We start from the raw sequence: 19,572 nt of genomic DNA on the forward strand, positions 1-19,572 counted from the left end.
AGTCTGCAGGACCCAGGAATACCTGCATATCTACCAACTTGCAGTGTAGTTCCTGCACTCCACAGCCTCTTCTGTTCCATGCAAGTGGATTTTCTCCAGGGCAGGAGAAACTATTTCTAAGAAAAGAAACAGACTCAGCCAGCGCACAGTAACACTAATCCTCTTGTTAACTGTAAATAACAAAAGGGCTACCTTACATTGATCATGTTTTTACTTTGCAAGTTCTTGATTAGGGATGGGTTTTGATTATCGCTTTTCTGATTACAATCCATGCTAAATTGAATAAAGTGATATTGATTCATTAAAATCCCGTGTCGATTTGTAAATTAACGTTATTATGCCTGAAATGCCAGCATCTCAGGTTAAACCTCACAACATGTCGTCAAACACCATACAGCTAAAACAGTAACTGGGAGCAGGTTTACGGATTCTGCATACAAACGTGAACACAGAGCGCGGACCCGACGCGTCAGAGTCAGATTTTGATGTGTCGGCGGGTCCGCGCTGTGTTTGCCTCTTTTTTTTTCGCTGGCTTCTGCAGCTGCAGGTTTCATAACTCTCTGTTTACATCTCTAATTAAGTCTCACATGTGTCAGCTTTCTTTTAATAGATACGAAATTATGGATATATACTGTTAAATGATCAGACTTGTAATATTTCTGACTGAGGCAAAACTTTCCAGATTCCAATCAAATTGAATCGGATCCTGTATCGAATCAAAATGATTCTACAAATCAGTGACGATGCAGCCGTACTCAGCTTCCTAAGCATTTTCCCTTTCCAGTTCACAATCAATCCCACCCCTAGGTCAAAAATATGTATAGGACAATTGGCCTAATCTAATATTTTGTATGAACCTGTCCAGCTGTCCAGTGATTAAACGACAAGTAGATGGAGGCAGGACTTCACAGCAGGGGCATACTCCATAATGTGCTGTGCATTATCATATGTATATTATATATATTGCTCACTTATTGTATTTACCAACATCAAGGAGTTATGAGCAAAGAAAGGCCACCATAGTGCATGTTTAAATAGGGAAAGTTTATTGATCAAAATGTATTACGCAAATACGCATTACATTTTTTTCAGCCCCCCAATCGAGAAAACAAAACCAATTACATGTTCAAAGCAACGGAACGGTGGCCCAATATCAGAGAGAACTCCACTCTTGAGTGAGCAGTGATAATTGAGCAGTCCGTTTTATTTTGCAGATTCAAGCTGCTCTTCAAAATTTTCACCACCAGATGTCACCGGAGAGGACTGTGTTGAAAAGCTTCGAGTAATGAACCGTTTTTCAATACAAGCTTCAGTGCTTCGGAAAGCTTCATTTGGCCATCACTACTTTCTACACCAGGATCTTTTTCTACGTAGCTGACGCTGGTAACTGTGCAGGGGTGGATCTAGCAAAGTTTAGCCAGGGGGGCCGATAGGGCATTAACTGGGAAAAGGGGGCACAAAGACATACTTTTCTTTCTTATTCTCATTTAAAATGTCGAGCTTTTAATAAATAATTATCTGACACACAAAGTTTTAATTTGATGTAAAATGAATAGAAGTCCATTACTGTATATAGTGACTATTAAGTCTAATATATATACCCTAGTAAGCTATAGTACTTTTTCCTTTGGGAAGGTACCATCTGTGCAGTCTGCAATTTTGTTGAAGAAAGATGTTGAATCTATTTAATATTTCTTGAAAAATAATTGATTTCTGTGCATTTTTTTTCACACTGCATCAAATTAAGGTTGATTACGTCGATTAAGCATCATGAGGTGGTGCGTGAGGGGTGGTTCCCTATTTTTTATTTATTTATTTTTGTTGTTGCTGGGAGTTGGAACCCTATTAGTTAGGTTGCTTAATATTTACGCTAAGTACTCTTTAAAATACCAGAATAGGGAGGATGGTGTAGGTCTAAGTTTATTAGATTGATCAGTATTGCTGAACTATGAAATATTTTTTTTGTATACAGGTATAACAGAATAGCTTTAGTGTAGTTGTTGTTTTAAACTTGAGTATGAACTTGCAGACTTGCAAAATGCAGCAAGATATTTTAAAAAACAGTTTTGTTGATTAAAAAACACTATATCGGATTCATATCGGTATCGGCAGATATCCAAATTTATGATATCGGTATCGGTATCGGACATAAAAAAGTGGTATCGTGCCATCTCTAGTAAATAGAAACAAAATGCCAACCAACCATCAGCTTCACTTTCCTATAATCTGCCAGCACTGTCACAACTGTTTTGCCACTGATGCTTCACAATTAATCATCAATAAATCAAGAATGTAAATAAAACAGAAGAAGGGATGATTCAGTTTCTAGCTTATGTATGACCTTACATTTCATTTGCGCGATTTTTTAATTTCAGAAAGGTTTTGCAGACACGCCAAAAATACTCGTGCATCCAAATGCTGTTAATATTTACAACGTTACATTTATTAATGTTGTTATTTTTGTTTGCCAGTGGCTTGCGTGAGGATGCAGGCAAAGGGGCGGGACTGAGCGCACAGCCGGGGGTAGGTGCGGTAGTGCGGCGTACGATGCGTGCAGAAAGACAACACTTACAGCACAGGACACACAGGAGATAACCGACATACACACAAAATGCTGCGTCCACGAGCTGTAACAAGCCGCTGGATGTGAAGAAAATAAAGGACCGGCTGACGATAACGCCTCCAGATTGAGTACGCTCTAGCAGGCTGCGTTTCTGCCGCAGAAATCATTCCACTAAAGCTCTTGTCGATGCGCTTTAGCTCTGCATGAGTCCCTTCGTTTGGTTTGCAGGTTCAGAACAAAACCGGGCGGTGCTGACTGTGTGTGGTATATACAGTTTGTGAGTGCACCTTATCCGCGTCTCCGCACAGTCCTTGGCACCTCCTTCAGGATGGCGTTAACGATCTGCACGAGATTCACTGACGAATATCAGCTGTTCGAGGAGCTGGGGAAGTAAGGAAACGCGTTCTTCTTCCTTTTTGTTTCATCTGGCATCATCCCTTTTGAAATGTCAGCTTGTTATGTAATAGGCCGCCTTGGTTTAGGGACGCGGATTTCAGGCTGAGTGTGTTTTTGTGAGTGTGCTTGTGCGCGCTGCTGATAAGTGCGGCGATGAAGCCTGATGCAGAGGGGTAAAACACTCTGATGTATATCATGCAGGCCTGTGCGATGGGATCCTATTTGTTTTAATCCAACATCTGAAGCCCTGCTTACGTTTTGTGCTTACGAAAGAAGACGCGTATGGAGCGTGTCGTCATCTGCCTCTATCCTGTGCAGTCTTTGATGCCTCGACCTTAGAGGTTCCACAGCAGGGCGAGGACCTTTTTTTTTCTTTGAAAAGCGAAACCAGGGAAAGATGCATTACTGTGGGTGAAAGCCTGAGATTTGCTAAAACACCCCTCCCTTTCTGCCTCGACCCCCCCATTCCAAAGCCCTCCTCCTCCCCCTCCTCTTCCCTCGTGACAGAAATACACACTCAGTAATGCGACAGCAGACCATGTAGGCGAGATGGAGATGACACACTCCACAGCCAAGCAACCGAACCGTGATCACTCTTAGACCCAGGCAGGGAATTCCTCACCATTGAGAGAGAGCGAGAGGTGTGAAAGAAAGATCCACGTACCTGCATACCTGTGCACACATATGTATATGTTTTTAAGGTGGCTGGCTTGGTTTATATGAAAATATATGTGTGTGTATGTTTGTGGTCATGCAGCTGACTGACCTGCAGTCTGGTCGGCACCCAGTAGTCAGTGTACACAGTTCAAGATGTCTGAAACCAGCGTTGAATTTTACTGACAGCAAAAACTGTATAAGAATGTCCTCCCAGTAGCTCTCACCGAGTATTTTTACTGGAAGAGTTGATCACTGAAAGGAAACCTGGATTTCAAGTCTCCACCGAAGCCACAGCTCCCTTCAATTATGATCCTCTGCAGTATTCATCTTACACCATCTGGCATTAATAATGCACCCGTATTGCTTTCATATTACCATTTAACTCACTGATACTTTAAGCACAGTTTCACCCACACAGGCATTAGACATCTCTCTACTGTCTGTTTACAATACAATGATAGCGTTCCATTAGACAAGTTAGTAAAGGGAATATGGCAAAAAACCCCCACAACAACTCAGATTTGGCTGTTAAAGGACCACACGTGCCTGTCACAGTTTATCTATTGGACTGCATAAAAAAAAAAAGTATGTATATCCCCTTCCTGTTCAAGCATCTTTTGCTGTGTAAGCCATCACAGAAAGGATTTAAGTTTGCTTTAATGTCTGTTAGTTTTAAGCTGCATATAAAGTATAACAGTCTGTTATTTTACACCCATGAATTGGATTTACATCGATTTTCAGGTAAAGAAAAAAAAAAATTAATATAAAAAATGGTGACGTCATTTGCAAAAAAGTGCGTTGTGATTGGGATGATTGGAATGATACATATAAACATTTCAGTTCAATAACAAAAATACATTTTAAATCAAAAGCACTGTCCTGTCATTGATGGTAGAAGTCTTATATCCGTTTACTATCTTCTGTGAACTTCAGTGACATAGAAACTCCTATCTGAGCATTTCTTCACCAAGACAATTTTCATCTTTGTTAAGCATTTTTACATAGTTACACAATAAGATGGTCCATACCAGAGACCAACAGTATATTACATTTATATTTGGAACTATATATTTTGAAGAACCCAAAATATCATGGGAAAGTGTTCAGTGTTTAACCCAGAACCGCATTTCTGCTATTGCCTTTTATTTTCTCTGAATTTAGTAACTGCAGGCAGTTTCACTCTGCAGCTACTGTATATTTTGTCCCGCAGGACTGTATAGATGCACTTGACATATGCGTGCAATAGTGCCACGCGACTTAACCATACTGGACAGTCAACTAAAATTCTTATGTAACATGTCATGCTATGATCATTTCCTTCAACAAATCCCTATAAATTAGAGGTAAGCTTTAGTGGCAGGCTGCGCTCTCAAGAGGATGTTAGATAACATGTTTATGGTACACATCACTATATACTCAACAGCCAGTCATTAAACACACCAAAGACAAGAGTCAGCTCTTTCTTGTAAAACTGATTTCATCAAATCACATGATGTACAATTAGCACTAAATTAAGTGAAAGGCCAGAGTTCTTTTGAGATAATGGCTATTCTCAGCATCATCTTGGCAATACTTACTTACTTCTTACTGACTCTTACTGACGTCTCTGATGTTATATGGAATTAGACAGGAGGTTTGGTACGAAGGAGAACATTTTATTGTTAAGAAAAAGCATAGATAGACAGAGAAAAAGCTTGCGTAGCAAAGCCGCAGGCATGGCTGCAGTGCTGAGCAGATCTGAGGCAGGTGGACCACTCCTTGGCTGCATTTACAGATGAGAGATGCAGCACTCTGCTCCTCTCCTTCAAATATAGCTGACCTAGTTTTTTGATCTTCATACATGTGCCTGAAACTCCAGAGCAGCACGTGACTGAAACAAAAGAAGGCTAGTTGGCATGTCTGCAGGTGCTAACGGGTGTGACGGTTTAGGGAACGTGTACTGCAGGTGTGGTGTGTGAGAGTGAGTTACTGCTGCACCTAGACTTAGTACTACTAACTAATTTACATTGAAATTTCACTATTGTTTAATTAACTTAACTATAACGTCAGCTGGATTTTTAATAAAGCAAGATTATTTTAGTCAGATATATTTGCAGCCTTTTTCAGGGTATCTGGCTGACTCAAGCTAGTCTTTTAAAATTAAGCTCAATTTTTCTGAACTTGTTTTGTTGTATGTTGACTGGTATGGATTATATCTCTTATTTTTACCTGTTGAGAATAAAAACCCTAAGTATTTTTGTGTGCATGTCCATTTTAGGGGCGCCTTCTCTGTGGTCAGGAGGTGCGTAAAGATCTCATCTGGTCAGGAGTATGCTGCCAAAATCATCAACACTAAGAAGCTATCTGCCAGAGGTAGGAACCACAAACATTTTCAAGCACATACAACAACACAAGCTGAAACATTCCCTGAGTGTTACTGACCTATGAGCTGAGCATTGCTCACTCTGAAACAGGCTTTAGGACACATGTTTGTGTGCATCTGATTAAACTCAGTGAGTGACTGACAGACAGTCACACAGAAGGGAAGAGACTCATCTGCATTTTGGATAGTTATGTTTTCTATGTTTGTAGAAAAAAACAACTGAATACGTGTCAAGTGATGTGTCATGCTGTAATTGTTCTGTTGCACTTTTTGTGATGTACAGTTCTCCCTCCTTTTATGGCTTTCATATTTGTCCTCTAGTTTCTATGCAAATGTTTGTCCCATACAACCTTGTGTGTACGTATGTGCGTCCGTGTGAGTGTGTTCCTTATTGATTCAGGGCTCTGGCTGGTCTTGTTGTCCCAGGGGCAGATCTCTTGTGAAGCCGACCCAGTTCTTTCATATCCATCACTGTAATTGTAGCTGCTGGCCTGGTTGCCTCAGGCTTGGGATGCAAACATACACGCTCACAAACGTATGCATGCGCAGCCACATATGTGACCCAGGAGCCATTAAGAGTCTATCTGTGATTACTATCCAGTGATGTGTTGTGCTTTTACAGTTCCATTTCTTCAGCCAATAGATTTTGTTGCAGTGTGCTTGTTTGTGATAATCAGTGACTGCTGTCTACTACAGAAAATGTCAGATTTATGTATATGTGAACCATTCTTTCCAAACTACAATTTAGTTTGCAATAATTTACTTGAAATTAAACTGACTGGAGTGCACATGTTATATTTGTGTACATTTTGACTGTGATGAATCAAATGTGTGGTCTGTTGCTTAGGACCACCCCTAAGTAAATCAGAAGAGGCACTAAGTTTTGATTGGTTGTTGAAGGATAAAAGCAACTCACTGGAAGTAAACTGCTTGTTGGACACACTTTGGAGCTGACAGCTAGTTACTTTCAGACTTTCCAGATACGGTTGCCTAGGTGCCCCAATGATGTATTTACTGTCATGTGATATGCCAATCAGTGGTATCCTGCACTCTCATTGGGGGCTGCCTCAAATTTAAGATAGATGTATCTTGGTGTCTACCCATAACACATATAAACCTGTGTAAACAGTTTTCTGATTTAACCTCTGTAAACACTTTTGTAAATCTTGGTCATACTGTGTTTCAAAATGCAGGATTATCTGTAGTATGGTCACTGGCAGATGACTTATGTAGTAAGTCCCGCTCTTGCTTGTTACATCTAGTTTTCTTAAGCTAAGATGGTGACAGTGAAAACACTCATCTCAAGATTTCAAAACGGGACTAAAGAAACCAGTGGACCAGTGACACCATGGTAACTTTCATTCTGTCTGTGTCACCATATCCATATCACTTACTAAGCAAGCAAGGGAAGTAGCAGTTGTCTAATGAAATCTTAAAAAGGACATGTTTATATATTTATTTTGAGTTCTTTTTTATTTTCATGCCCATTTGCATCTGTCCTCTCTATTACTGCCATCTTGTGGCCACAGTTTGCTATTGTCTCTGGAAGCAGGATTAAGCCCACTTCACTACAATGCTACTAAAATCTGTACAGGGCCAGTGTTTTGAAGACATGGTCTTGTTCTGTTAACAATAGCCTGAGATCGTCAGTTAAGGGCCCAGCAGCTTTTTCTGGTTGCTTGCGCCTACAGAATCAGAACAAGTACAAGTTTTCCTTACATAACCACCTTTGCAAACATGCAAGGTGTAAGGAGTTATAGTGTAGTGTGAAAAAAGTTTTTCATAACTTCTTTTGCAGAAAGCCTTGATAATGGACAGAGGACATCAGCTGTTGCCATCTCTGGTTTAATAAAACAAGTTTAACAAATTAAGAACCCAGCAGCTCTTTCAGAATAACATGTATGTGAACTCACAGGGTTGACAGAATAAACTTTAATCAGCTGTTTTGCATTTTTAATTAATATTTTGAATCCCTCAGTAGATATTGACGGTTTACCATGTCAGACAGTGCAGACAGCTGTCATTTAAAAAATAAATATATATTTGATATACTGTGTTCCTGAGCTCATTAAAAAACGTTTATTTGAAGATTTGTGGTCCTTATTCACAACCACACTACAAAAATGTGATTTTATATACTATGAATCATTACATTAGATTAAATAGAGAATGAAGTATTGAAAATGAGCTGAGACTTAACCATCTGCAAAAATAATATTGTTCCATAAAACACGATGGGGAACAATTTCTGGGGAATATGCGCTTTTTCTTTTGGTTGTTTGTTGATTGTATGACAATAATTGTGTTTTATGTCTCGTGAGGTGTTTAGTGTTTGCTACTACCTTTTACTAAAGGAATAGTTCTATAACATTTGCCCGCAAGTCAAACCACTTGTCATCGTTAGCTAATAGTAAATACTTTGATGATGACTACAGAAGTTATATTTTACACTTCTTCGACCAGGAAGGCGTACGGAAAGGTGCAGGATGTTGTTGGTTTACATAAAGGCAGGTAGCAGACAGGCAACACAAAACAGTATTGACACATAATTTTTAATGACAGTTTTGCTGCCATATCATGCTGTCAATATATAACATTTAAAATTGGTGCCTACTGTTATTAGATAGTAATTTCAAAGGAAATCCAAGAATTGTATCATTTCCAGATGACATGCAAACACTACAGACAATCACTTCTCTTCACATTCAGTGACTTAAAACCATACCAGTTTGTATCTCATACATGATGTAAGACTGTCATATTGTAATATCACTGCTAGAGCAACCCCATGCATTTGCATTCCCTAGTGCGCACAAGAATGAGACAACCCCGGGCATGTCTGAGAGCAAGATGCCCTCTGATGATGCTATACTACCTAAAAACCGACCAACCAAAAAAAAAGTAAAAGAAAAAAACACTAGCACCTGGTGTTGTGTAACTCAACTGTAAGCAAATGACTCAACCAACCTGATTTTCTTGAAATATCATAATAACAAGTTGATCTACATATTGCCATTTGAAACATGCCAAAACTAGCCACATAGGTGCTCACTCAGATAGAATATGCTCAATATTAGATAGACAGTCTCCTGGATTGTTGTTGCTACATTTTTCATTATGCATTTACTGGTGCTGTTCATTTCCATAAAATGTACAGTGGGGCAAAAAAGTATTTAGTCAGCCACCGATTGTGCAAGTTCCCCCACTTAAAATGATGACAGAGGTCAGTAATTTGCACCAGAGGTACACTTCAACTGTGAGAGACAGAATGTGAAAAAAAAATCCATGAATTCACATGGTAGGATTTGTAAAGAATTTATTCGTAAATTAGGGTGGAAAATAAGTATTTGGTCACCTCAAACAAGGAAAATCTCTGGCTCTCACAGACCTGTAACGTCTTCTGTAAGAAGCTTTTCTGTCCCCCACTCGTTACCTGTATGAATGGCACCTGTTTGAACTCATCATCTGTATAAAAGACACCTGTCCACAGCCTCAAACAGTCAGACTCCAAACTCCGCCATGGCCAAGACCAAAGAGCTTTCGAAGGACACCAGGAAACGTATTGTAGACCTGCACCAGACTGGGAAGAGTGAATCTACAATAGACAAGCAGCTTGGTGTGAAAAAATCAACTGTGGGAGCAATCATCAGAAAATGGAAGACATACAAGACCACTGATAATCTCCCTCGATCTGGGGCTCCACGCAAGATCTCATCCCGTGGGGTCAAAATGATCATGAGAACGGTGAGCAAAGATCTCAGAACCACACGGGGGGACCTGGTGAATGACCTGCAGAGAGCTGGGACCAAAGTAACAAAGGTCACCATCAGTAACACACTACAACGGCAGGGAATCAAATCCCGCAGTGCCAGACGTGTTCCGCTGCTGAAGCCAGTGCATGTCCAGGCCCGTCTGAAGTTTGCCAGAGAGCACATGGATGATACAGCAGAGGATTGGGAGAATGTCATGTGGTCAGATGAAACCAAAGTAGAACTTTTTGGTATAAACTCAACTCGTCGTGTTTGGAGGAAGAAGAATACTGAGTTGCATCCCAAGAACACCATACCTACTGTGAAGCATGGGGGTGGAAACATCATGCTATGGGGCTGTTTTTCTGCCAAGGGGACAGGACGACTGATCCGTGTTAAGGACAGAATGAATGGGGCCATGTATCGTGAGATTTTGAGCCAAAACCTCCTTCCATCAGTGAGAACTTTGAAGATGAAATGAGGCTGGGTCTTCCAACATGACAATGATCCAAAACACACCGCCCGGGCAACAAAGGAGTGGCTCCGTAAGAAGCATTTGAAAGTCCTGGAGTGGCCTAGCCAGTCTCCAGACCTCAACCCCATAGAAAATCTGTGGCGGGAGTTGAAAGTCCGTGTTGCTCGGCGACAGCCCCAAAACATCACTGCTCTCGAGAAGATCTGCATGGAGGAATGGGCCAAAATACCAGCTACTGTGTGTGCAAACCTGGTAAAGACCTATAGTAAATGTTTGACCTCTGTTATTGCCAACAAAGGTTATGTTACAAAGTATTGAGTTGTATTTTTGTTATTGACCAAATACTTATTTTCCACCCTGATTTACGAATAAATTCTTTACAAATCCTACCATGTGGATTCATGGATTTTTTTTTCACATTCTGTGTCTCACAGTTGAAGTGTACCTCTGGTGCAAATTACTGACCTCTGTCATCATTTTAGGTGGGGGAACTTGCACAATCGGTGGCTGACTAAATACTTTTTTGCCCCACTGTATATTATATGTTACACAGTGCACATTAAATGTTTAGTGTTATACTCAGTTATTTCCCAGTTCTTAAAGTCTTAAATTAAAATGCTCATCGAATTCTTACCCAAAATGTAATATTTAAATGTGTGAGTACTGACTGAATAGTAACTAAGAAGGTTAGTATGTGCTCTATCTGTCAATCCATCTATCTATTGCAGCATATCTCTATCTTCTCCTCCATATCCTAACAGTCTTTTGCACGTTGCTGAGTGTAGTGTTTGTAATAGACACCTTGGGAGACGGATCAGTGTCTTGACACTTGCGTGGACAGATTTTCCAAAAATACTGCAAAGAATTATCTCACCACTTGTGCATGTGGGTCTCGAAGTGCATACGTACTTGCCCTTCCTCTTTCTTATGTGTGTTCATATAGAGGTTTATATACTCTGCATGCTGGCGTGTCAAATATGGACTTACCCTCTTTCTGCGATAAGCCCTAGCCCTTTGCTGCTTCTAGTTAAGTAGGCACACATGTGGTGGGCCTATTGAACCAGCCAGATTCCTAAAATCTGCAGTCCTGATTATGCAGCATTTGATTTAGAGCAGCAGATGAGTTAGTGAATAAGAGTGGAGAAACAGAATGGAAGAAAAGGAAAGGAAGCAGAGGGAGAGAGACAGAAAATCAGAGTGAGATAGAGAAGATGGTCAGTCAGTATTTAAGTGTGTGTTTGTGCATTCTGTATTTCTCATAGCTAAAAGCTTGCCTAGTTGTGTTGGTTTGTACTTTTAATTTTTAAAAGATGTGCTCTTGGGTTGTCGATACTGATATCCAAGTAAATACTTAATATTCAATGCCAGTTTTGATATCACAGAGGAAAAATGACAAAAAAAATTAAACTAAAAGTTGGTTAAAAAATATATAGATTAGCATAATACAAACAAACAAATTTAAGATTCTTTTAGGTAGTGCAAAAAACCCCAAAGTATTGTCATTGCTGATCAAACAGAGTTGGAAAGGTAGACTGCCTTTGTTTCTACTTGGTGCAGACTTTTCTCACCTTCGTTCTGGTACTTTCAGAGAAACATGACAGTTTTTAGACAAAAGAGAATGTGATCCTGTTAAATTACCAGGAGCCTGTATTAAGGCTACATACTGGCAGGATTGATAATCTTTGATGCCTATTTCTCCATGTTAATGTTATTAATTTATTATTAGTCATAGCAATTAGCCGCTGCCTTAATCATAACTTAACAGACAGCTAATGGTGCTATCAATTAACTGCTAATAGTTAAATTGCAAACATTAAATGTTATGATACTCAATTATCATATTCTTGTTTTAAAACAATAAATTATATATTACAAAATAAGTCCATACTTCCCAGTTGATATATTTTGTTATGTATCTATAACCATTTGCACACTGCCTTGGTCACTGACAATGTCTGTCATGTGACACTGTTTGTGAACGACTGTACTAAATAGTAACGTTATACTATTATTGGTTGTGATTACATACTATTTTTTCAGACATACAATCTCACAAAACGTGTTCTTTAAATGTGCACAGCATGGTGATTTCAAAAGAAGTGTTACTGTAGCCAGTACAAAAATGCTATGTTGCAGAGTCTGTCGTCTGCATTGCATTTTGAAAAGTGTAACCACCCCTGAGATTACTTTTGTCTCCTTGCTGACACCACCATCATTGTACTTGAAAATGTTGTAGGAGTGACATCACACTGTCTCGCTGTCTTTCTTCCTCTAACTCAGATGTTTTGAAATTTGAAACCAATTGATTTAGTGAGAATTGGTACTCATTAATACCAATGCAATTGGTTGGTATCTTTAAAAAATACAGAATTTGGCACTCAAGCTAATCAGGGGTTGTGTGCTTTCAGCTTTGTTGATATAGAAATTTTAGAAAATTTTTAAGTATTGATTGATACCCCAGTATGCTCATTGCATTGTTTTGAGCATGGCATGGTGATAAGGAGATGGGCTGTGAATCTGGAAATCATTTCCAGCAAATTAGAGATGGTGGTTTATCTTCTTCTATCTTCTTTCACCTGGCACATGTTTGACGAAAGTCTGTACTATATGTGAGGAGATGACAATAAAGAGACAGCTGAGCCATTTGACAAAAATAATCATAATAATAAAAAAAAGAAATTAATCAATAGGTCTGTAGGACTAAAAACAGAGAGAAAGGGGAGAAGACTGTGGTTAAGATACACAGATATGCACGCAGGAGAGAAGGAAAGGAAGGAGGGATCAGTCAGAAGAAGGGGATCACATGACTCACTGGGTACTCAAAGGCTAAAAATATATTGCTTGTGCTCTCACACCCTGACATACACTCAGTATTGAAAATATTCTTTTTTTCTGTTTTTTGTGAGTGTTTAGTAGGGGTGCAACGATACACAAAATTCACGGTTCGGTTCGGTTCGATACTTTGGTGTCACGGTTCGATATTTTTTCGATATAAAAAAATGTTCATGCCTTTTTAATTTGTCATTTATTAAAATTATAAATATATATTTTAACTCAAAAGTACAGTTTTTGAATTTAACCCTAACCCTTGTGCGTGTTTTTTATTTTGACAGCGAATGCGCACCTGCGGACCACTTATGTGCAGCCCTGGTTATTTAGCTCGTCATATTGCAGCCACAGAAATTCTTTTGTCCATGAAACCATAAAGCTGCACTTTCTTTTTGCCTTATAGCCTGATTTGTCATAACTTCTCCGTTTTGTGGTAAGCTTTTCTTTGGCTGTCACGTCTTCACCCTGACCTGTCTTGTTTGGCTCAGCAGAACTGAAATGCTTTTACACACTCACTCACATAAGCTCAGCGATTCTCTGCACGATCAACCTCTCACATGTTTAAGCTTGCTGCGGGAGATTTCACTTGTCATGTTTGCGTAGTAAGCTAACGATTAATAAGACGATGTCAGAGGAATTGGTGCGCAAATTATCATCACTCACAGATCAGTGCTGTCGCTCTCTATACACAGTTCGCGCGATTGCAAAGTGAAAGCAAAAAAACAAGCGCAAATTCAAACGCGATTTCAATATGTCACATATTGACAGTGGCTCACCGATGCCAATGACATAATTACCCAGCTACATTTCTGAAAGAATGCAAATTTTTCCTTCCTACAATAGCCCAACGGGCAGGGTAGCCCGACTGAAAAAATCGCTAGCCCCAGGACGTCAGGCTAGCGATATTGCAAGCCCTGTATCTGATTGAGGAATCACTCATCTTTGGAAAAGAGAGTTTATTACAGAGAAATGTCTCTTTCCAAAATAAAAGCTATACTATCCGCTTCTTCTGGGCTATATTCTCAGCAGCATAAGGAGAATCATGTGCTAACAGCTGTCTAAATGACTCGGCTAAAGTTAGTAGCATGCTTGTTGTTTTTGTCTTTGCACTAGGATGATGTCGGCGTAAATGTGCAGTCATATTCGTTGTGTTCCCACTAGTGATTTCAGGTTAATCTCGTTGAAATGACCTTAACGCCACAACACGGCAAATCTCCGTTAACGAGCTACCGCCGATCGCCCCTTGCATGGGGCTAGACGGCCAACACGTTAACGAGCTAACTGCGCTAACACACTAGTTCCCACCCATGTAATTGAGCATTGCATGGCACATCCAACATACTGTTTTACTTTAGTCCATGACTCGCTTACCTTCAGGGTCATACGTCACATGAAAACCAAAATAATTCCAAACGCCAGATCTGAATGAGGGTGGGGGAGGTGCCCTGCGCTCTTCCTTCTGACGATGCTGTCTGTGTGGAGCACTCAGTGGATCTGCGCTCGACAGTGCAGCCTAGGCGGAGTAGTCGAACGCAGATTCACTGAGCGCTCCACACAGACAGCATCGTCAGAAGGAAAGTTGATAAAATAAATTACAAATGTTGTATTGTTCGATACATATGCGTACCGAACCGAAAGCACTGTATCGAACGGTTCAATATCGATACGAATATCGTTGCACCCCTAGTGTTTAGCTGTTTGGCAAATTAACAAAGCACTGGACAGCAAATGTGTGTTTGTAGATCCCACTTTAAGTCTTAGTTTTAAAAATATTTTTTCCTGTATAATAATGCATCAAGTTATCAAATTAATTTGATGCATTATGCCAAATTTCTTACAGAGCCGTCTGCCACATACTGTATCATGGACCTTATTATTCAAATGTGTCCTACCACTATGAATAGACATTAGACTGATGGCAGTCATCAGCACAGAGTCTGCTCTAGATTTGCAGATGTGAAACGTGAACCAACTTTGTCCATTAAATTCAATGTATGCATTCAGTGAAAGTGAAAAATAAGTGATGCAGCTCTCACTCTTTTAAAATCACAAAATTTTGACTTAAGGTTAAAAAAATGTTCAGTACAATGTGTGCAACAAAGCAAGGGTATTCTTAGTTACAGATTAGATTACATTTGAATGCATCGCCTACCTCCCTCCTTTTCTCTGTGCTTTTATATGTTAATTTTTTTTCTTACTTTCTCAGAGTCTTAGAATATTTAGTCTGAACTCCTGCTGCAGGTAAACTGTGTACGGTTCATATTGTTACTGTCCTACTTCCTACAAAGAGCTGTTGTGTGACACTGAACATATTTATGACCATTTAGTCATCGGCCATGTACCAAATGATTTCAACATTGACAAATTGAATATTGATTAGATTGTCACAGACATAAATATATTTAAACAATCTTAGAAGACAAAATTCACAATAAAATATGTAAAAGTGTGCATTGTAGTTCAAAATGATGTCACTTCATAGATGGATTAGCACAGCTGCAAAGTTGCAAATGCATTTTCTACTTTTGGCATAGAAAACTGTACATCTGTCATGAGTGTATTGACACTGCCTCATTGCATAGACAGTTGAGCAGAAGCATCTACTACATCACTTAACCAGCAGTTTCCTTTGAAGTGGCAATTTTAGCCACACTAAATGCTAGCCATGACTGCGTCTGAACTATAGGTCCTGCATTGTTATTGTCTTCAGTAGGCCTCATCAGCAGTGTTGTGTTAAGCCATGCTTAACTTGCAGGTGCTTTTTCAGTTTGAAGTGGAGCAGTTCACAGCCTGGAAATACTTATCACCCAGACACAATTTGCATTTCGCTGTGATGATTTTGACATCTCTGGGCTCACTCTTGGAGATAGAGTGAGGAGTTCAGTCAGTGGAAGGTCTCATAGTAGAGGAATTGCTCCTCCACATTGAAAAGGCAGTTCAAGTGGTCCAGACATTGTTGCGAAATCAGTTTTACCCCGGTTCTTTTATTCGTCGAGGCATCCAGAGACGGCACCGGAACTCAGTAGTCATTTCACAAAACCTTTATTCATCTTTATTCATCTTCATTTAAGCATGCACTTCTAGAAGGGAAGACGAGGCTGGTGTGTCCCTCTCCAAATCTTCACTCCTTTGTCTGTGAAACACAGTTTTGTAGGGGCGACGCTATCATAAAACCCCCCACGGTGTGCTGCAAACTCTGTGTCTGTGTCTATGTGCACAAGCACATGAATGCCTACATGTGCGCGTTCCCACGTGTCTATGTGAGTGCTCGTGTGTGAGTGTGCGTCTGGATGTGTGTGCGTGACAGTTAAAACACTGTGGGTGTAGGTGACTCCCTAGGTCATAAAACCCATCTCCCTTCCAGACCACAGTTATCCAGTTACAAATGTTGAGACCCCCACCCAAACATTCTCTGGGGAATTTCCACTCAGCATTAACTCCTCTCTGTTTTACTTTCACAGTTCAAGTGGGGGAGGGGTCTCCTACAATCTACTCCTAAGTTCACAACACAATGAGGCCTTTATTACATTGAGGGCAGTGTCAATGTCTCTACAATAGTTCTACATTCTATGTTAACACATTTCTAAACTCTAAAATAAGCTAAACACTCCTACAACATCTGCCTCCAGTCTGCACCTGGCATGTCTAACTGGAGAGTCTGCAGTGCATGGCCTGGCTTGGTTTTCCCCAAGTGACTCGAGTTCTTTACTTTGTAATGCAATTTTCCCACAAGATACTTGTTGCACTTTGTTCCAAAATTAAAACTAGAAAAAAAGACATTCCAGTGTTTTTTCCCCCAGAAAAAAAGTAGCTCCATTAAATTGCTTCTCTTCTACATTAAAACTATTGCTTCCCTAGCTAATAAAAACTGGAAAACTGGATGGTTCAGTCAAGTTCTCTGTGGGTGTATTGGAGGCATTGCAGAGAAATGCAGAATAAATTAGGTCTGGTAGTTGTATTAAAGAATTTTAAGTGTTGACTAATCTTTTTATGCTGTTTCATGGTTCACACAGATTGCACATATGTACCTGCACACCCATTCATGTATTTATATTTACTAATATATTTCTTACAAAGCTTGATCATATGACATGCATTGCAAATGGAGAGCTGCAACTTTTCTGTTTAATTTGTATTTTATAAAATGTATAATTTTTTTCCATGGGGCTTTTCTGTTTCTTAAATAACAGGTCAGGTTATATTATTCCTGTTCTTGTTGCAAAAATTAATTAAATTCTCAAGCTGAATCTTTTGTACTGTGTATTTTGGTACCTTGGTGCTGCCAGTTCTCCTGAGCTGCAGGACACAATTCCTACCGCAGTACTGTAGCTGTAATCAAAATAAAGAATGTGCAGCACAGTAGGGCTTGATTGCTGCAATAAAATGGGGTCTTTGTCTGTGATTATAACTAGTATTTTGAGAGTCTCTCCTTGTTGAGGTGTTTTCAGAAAATGCAGCTCAGATTAAACCACTTTTACACATCAGTCTAATGTGTGTGTGGTATATCTCTGCATTACAGTGTATAAGATAAATGCGGACATTACCGTATGTTACAAGACTCTTGGGGCAGTTTTATCTCTTGACACCAGCCACCTTTTGTTTCTCTTCAGAAGAGAAAGCCAGGGAGTTATCAGTTTCTTAATTCTTCCTCTATTGCAAACTAACAGAGGGTGACGGTGTCTCAGCATCCTGGATGGTTTCATTAGATCCCTGGGAACGGTATGGAAGAGGACTACTTAGCCGCTGGCAGCAGAGGATGTTACATTCACTCCACTACATCTTTTTAATTAAAACTCTTAATTAAATGGAGCAGCGCAATTCCAGGACCCCGTTGCGGTGTGTCGCTGTCTGTGTGTGTACATTTGTGTGTGGTTTGAACATTTGCGTCTGTATCAGCGTTAAGACTTCAGAAAACGTTTGTCGTCGTTGGTGGTTAAACTATTGATTGTTTAATAGGGTTAATTGAATATGTATTGGAATTTCCAGAGGATGGTTTCAGCTGCTCATTTTTCTGACCAACACTCAAAACATCCAAAGAGCTATAACCAACAAAATTTGGAATTTTTACTTAATTGATTACCTAAGTTTTTAATTGATTATCAGAATTTGTTATTGTTGACTGGTATATAGAATTAGCATATTTTATACTGGTAACAGCAATATTTTTAGCCAGTAAGGCAGGACATATGTATAAATTCCCCAGATATTTGTAATGATCATTGCAAATATAAGAAATTAGTCTTAAGGATGTTATTTCCATTATAAACTGGCATATTATCATCGATAACTGCATCACTACTTATTCATGACTCTTTTTTTGGTACAAAGCTAGAGTTAGCTAGTATTGGTTCTTTTTTTAGCTTAGGAGCCATTTTCTGTTCAACCCACTTCCAAAAATATTTTGATATTAGCTCCCCTGATGACTGGCAATATATACTTTGGAAAGAACGGGTCAGCCAGTGTGCTGCTTTTCATACTTGGCCTATCAGCTACTGATAAAGTTGGAGAGTCACCATGCAAAACTGGAGTCTGAGTCACATTTGATGAAAGACCACTCAAGTGACCTTTTAGCTTCCCAAACATGCATGATACCTAATTTAAACAGAAAATGTGTTTTCACATATCAGTTTTGTTTGTTTGTTTGGTTTTTTACATAAAAGCGCCTACAATAATTTATTTTGAAGGATAAAATGTAAAAAAAAAACAAAAAAAACATAACAATTGTCATGGATGCCTTCCATTATTTTTTTCCTCATTTGCATTTTGCACTCTTACACAGGCACACTATACTGGAAATATTCTTTGTAGGCCAAAACTATGTATGAGCCAAATGTTAAATAAGTCTTTTCTTTTCTTTTCCTCCCTTGTAATAGATACTACACTCTTTACATGTAGCTACTAGTGCTGTGGTTTTACTATGACATAAAGGTCAGACTGTCAATACTAGCCTGTTAATTAAGTCACCGCTTAACACTGAAGTCAGTAGTAACATTAACTACAGATCTACATGTAATGAAAGTAAAATTACCTCATACTTTATACAGAAAACAGAAATGTTACATATCAAGAAGTAATAGTTCATCATTTGGAAATTGAAATTGTAGTTGTTGTCACCATGGATGCAAAAACATCGAGGATGTAAAAAACTAAAAAAAAATAACAATAATAATAAAACTAAGCACAGAATGATTTCACTTAAAGATTCATGCCATGTTCTCAGTCTGCTTCTGTTGCTGTGAAGATGGCTCTATTTAGCTTTTTAGTTTCAAAGCTGACCTCTTTACCTTGTTCTTTTTAAAATGTTTTTATTTATTTATTTAGTTTTAATAAAAATGTTTGGATGTGTTATGTTGTCCCAAAATTTGCTTGTGTTGGACTTGCAGGATATCAAACTATAAAGACACTCACAGAGAGAGCACTATACTGCTGCAGTGCGGTTGCAGATGTGACACTTCAGACACAGACTGAAAAAGAAAGAAGCAGCAGTGGAAAGAAACAAAGTGGGGTAGAGGTGGAGGTTCACTGGGGTCTGCAGCTGGGT

General features: G+C 39.2%; 1 protein-coding gene across 13 annotated transcripts in view; it reads left to right on the forward strand.

Annotated features, from left to right (window-relative positions):
- The first annotated feature begins 2,530 nt into the window (after positions 1–2,530).
- Positions 2,531–19,572, forward strand: part of camk2d2 (calcium/calmodulin-dependent protein kinase (CaM kinase) II delta 2) — a 48,279-nt gene continuing 31,237 nt past the window's right edge. For 6 of the 13 annotated variants that reach the window (XM_086295866.1, XM_086295869.1, XM_086295875.1 and 3 more), the window contains exons 1-2: positions 2,532–2,953; positions 5,874–5,968. In XM_086295866.1, the coding sequence (XP_086151992.1) occupies positions 2,892–2,953; positions 5,874–5,968 (157 nt within the window). In that variant the 5' untranslated portion in view covers positions 2,532–2,891. Of the gene's footprint in view, positions 2,954–5,873; positions 5,969–19,572 lie in introns of all 13 variants that reach the window. The other 7 variants (XM_086295873.1, XM_086295874.1, XM_086295877.1 and 4 more) reach the window with 2 other exon arrangements.

Source organism: Aulonocara sp. 'chitande type north' Nkhata Bay, linkage group LG6 (genome assembly GCF_057382095.1).
Source record: "Aulonocara sp. 'chitande type north' Nkhata Bay isolate Kocher_YH1m ecotype deep benthic linkage group LG6, A_spYH_male_GT1.1, whole genome shotgun sequence".
Lineage (NCBI taxonomy): Eukaryota > Metazoa > Chordata > Actinopteri > Cichliformes > Cichlidae > Aulonocara > Aulonocara sp. 'chitande type north' Nkhata Bay.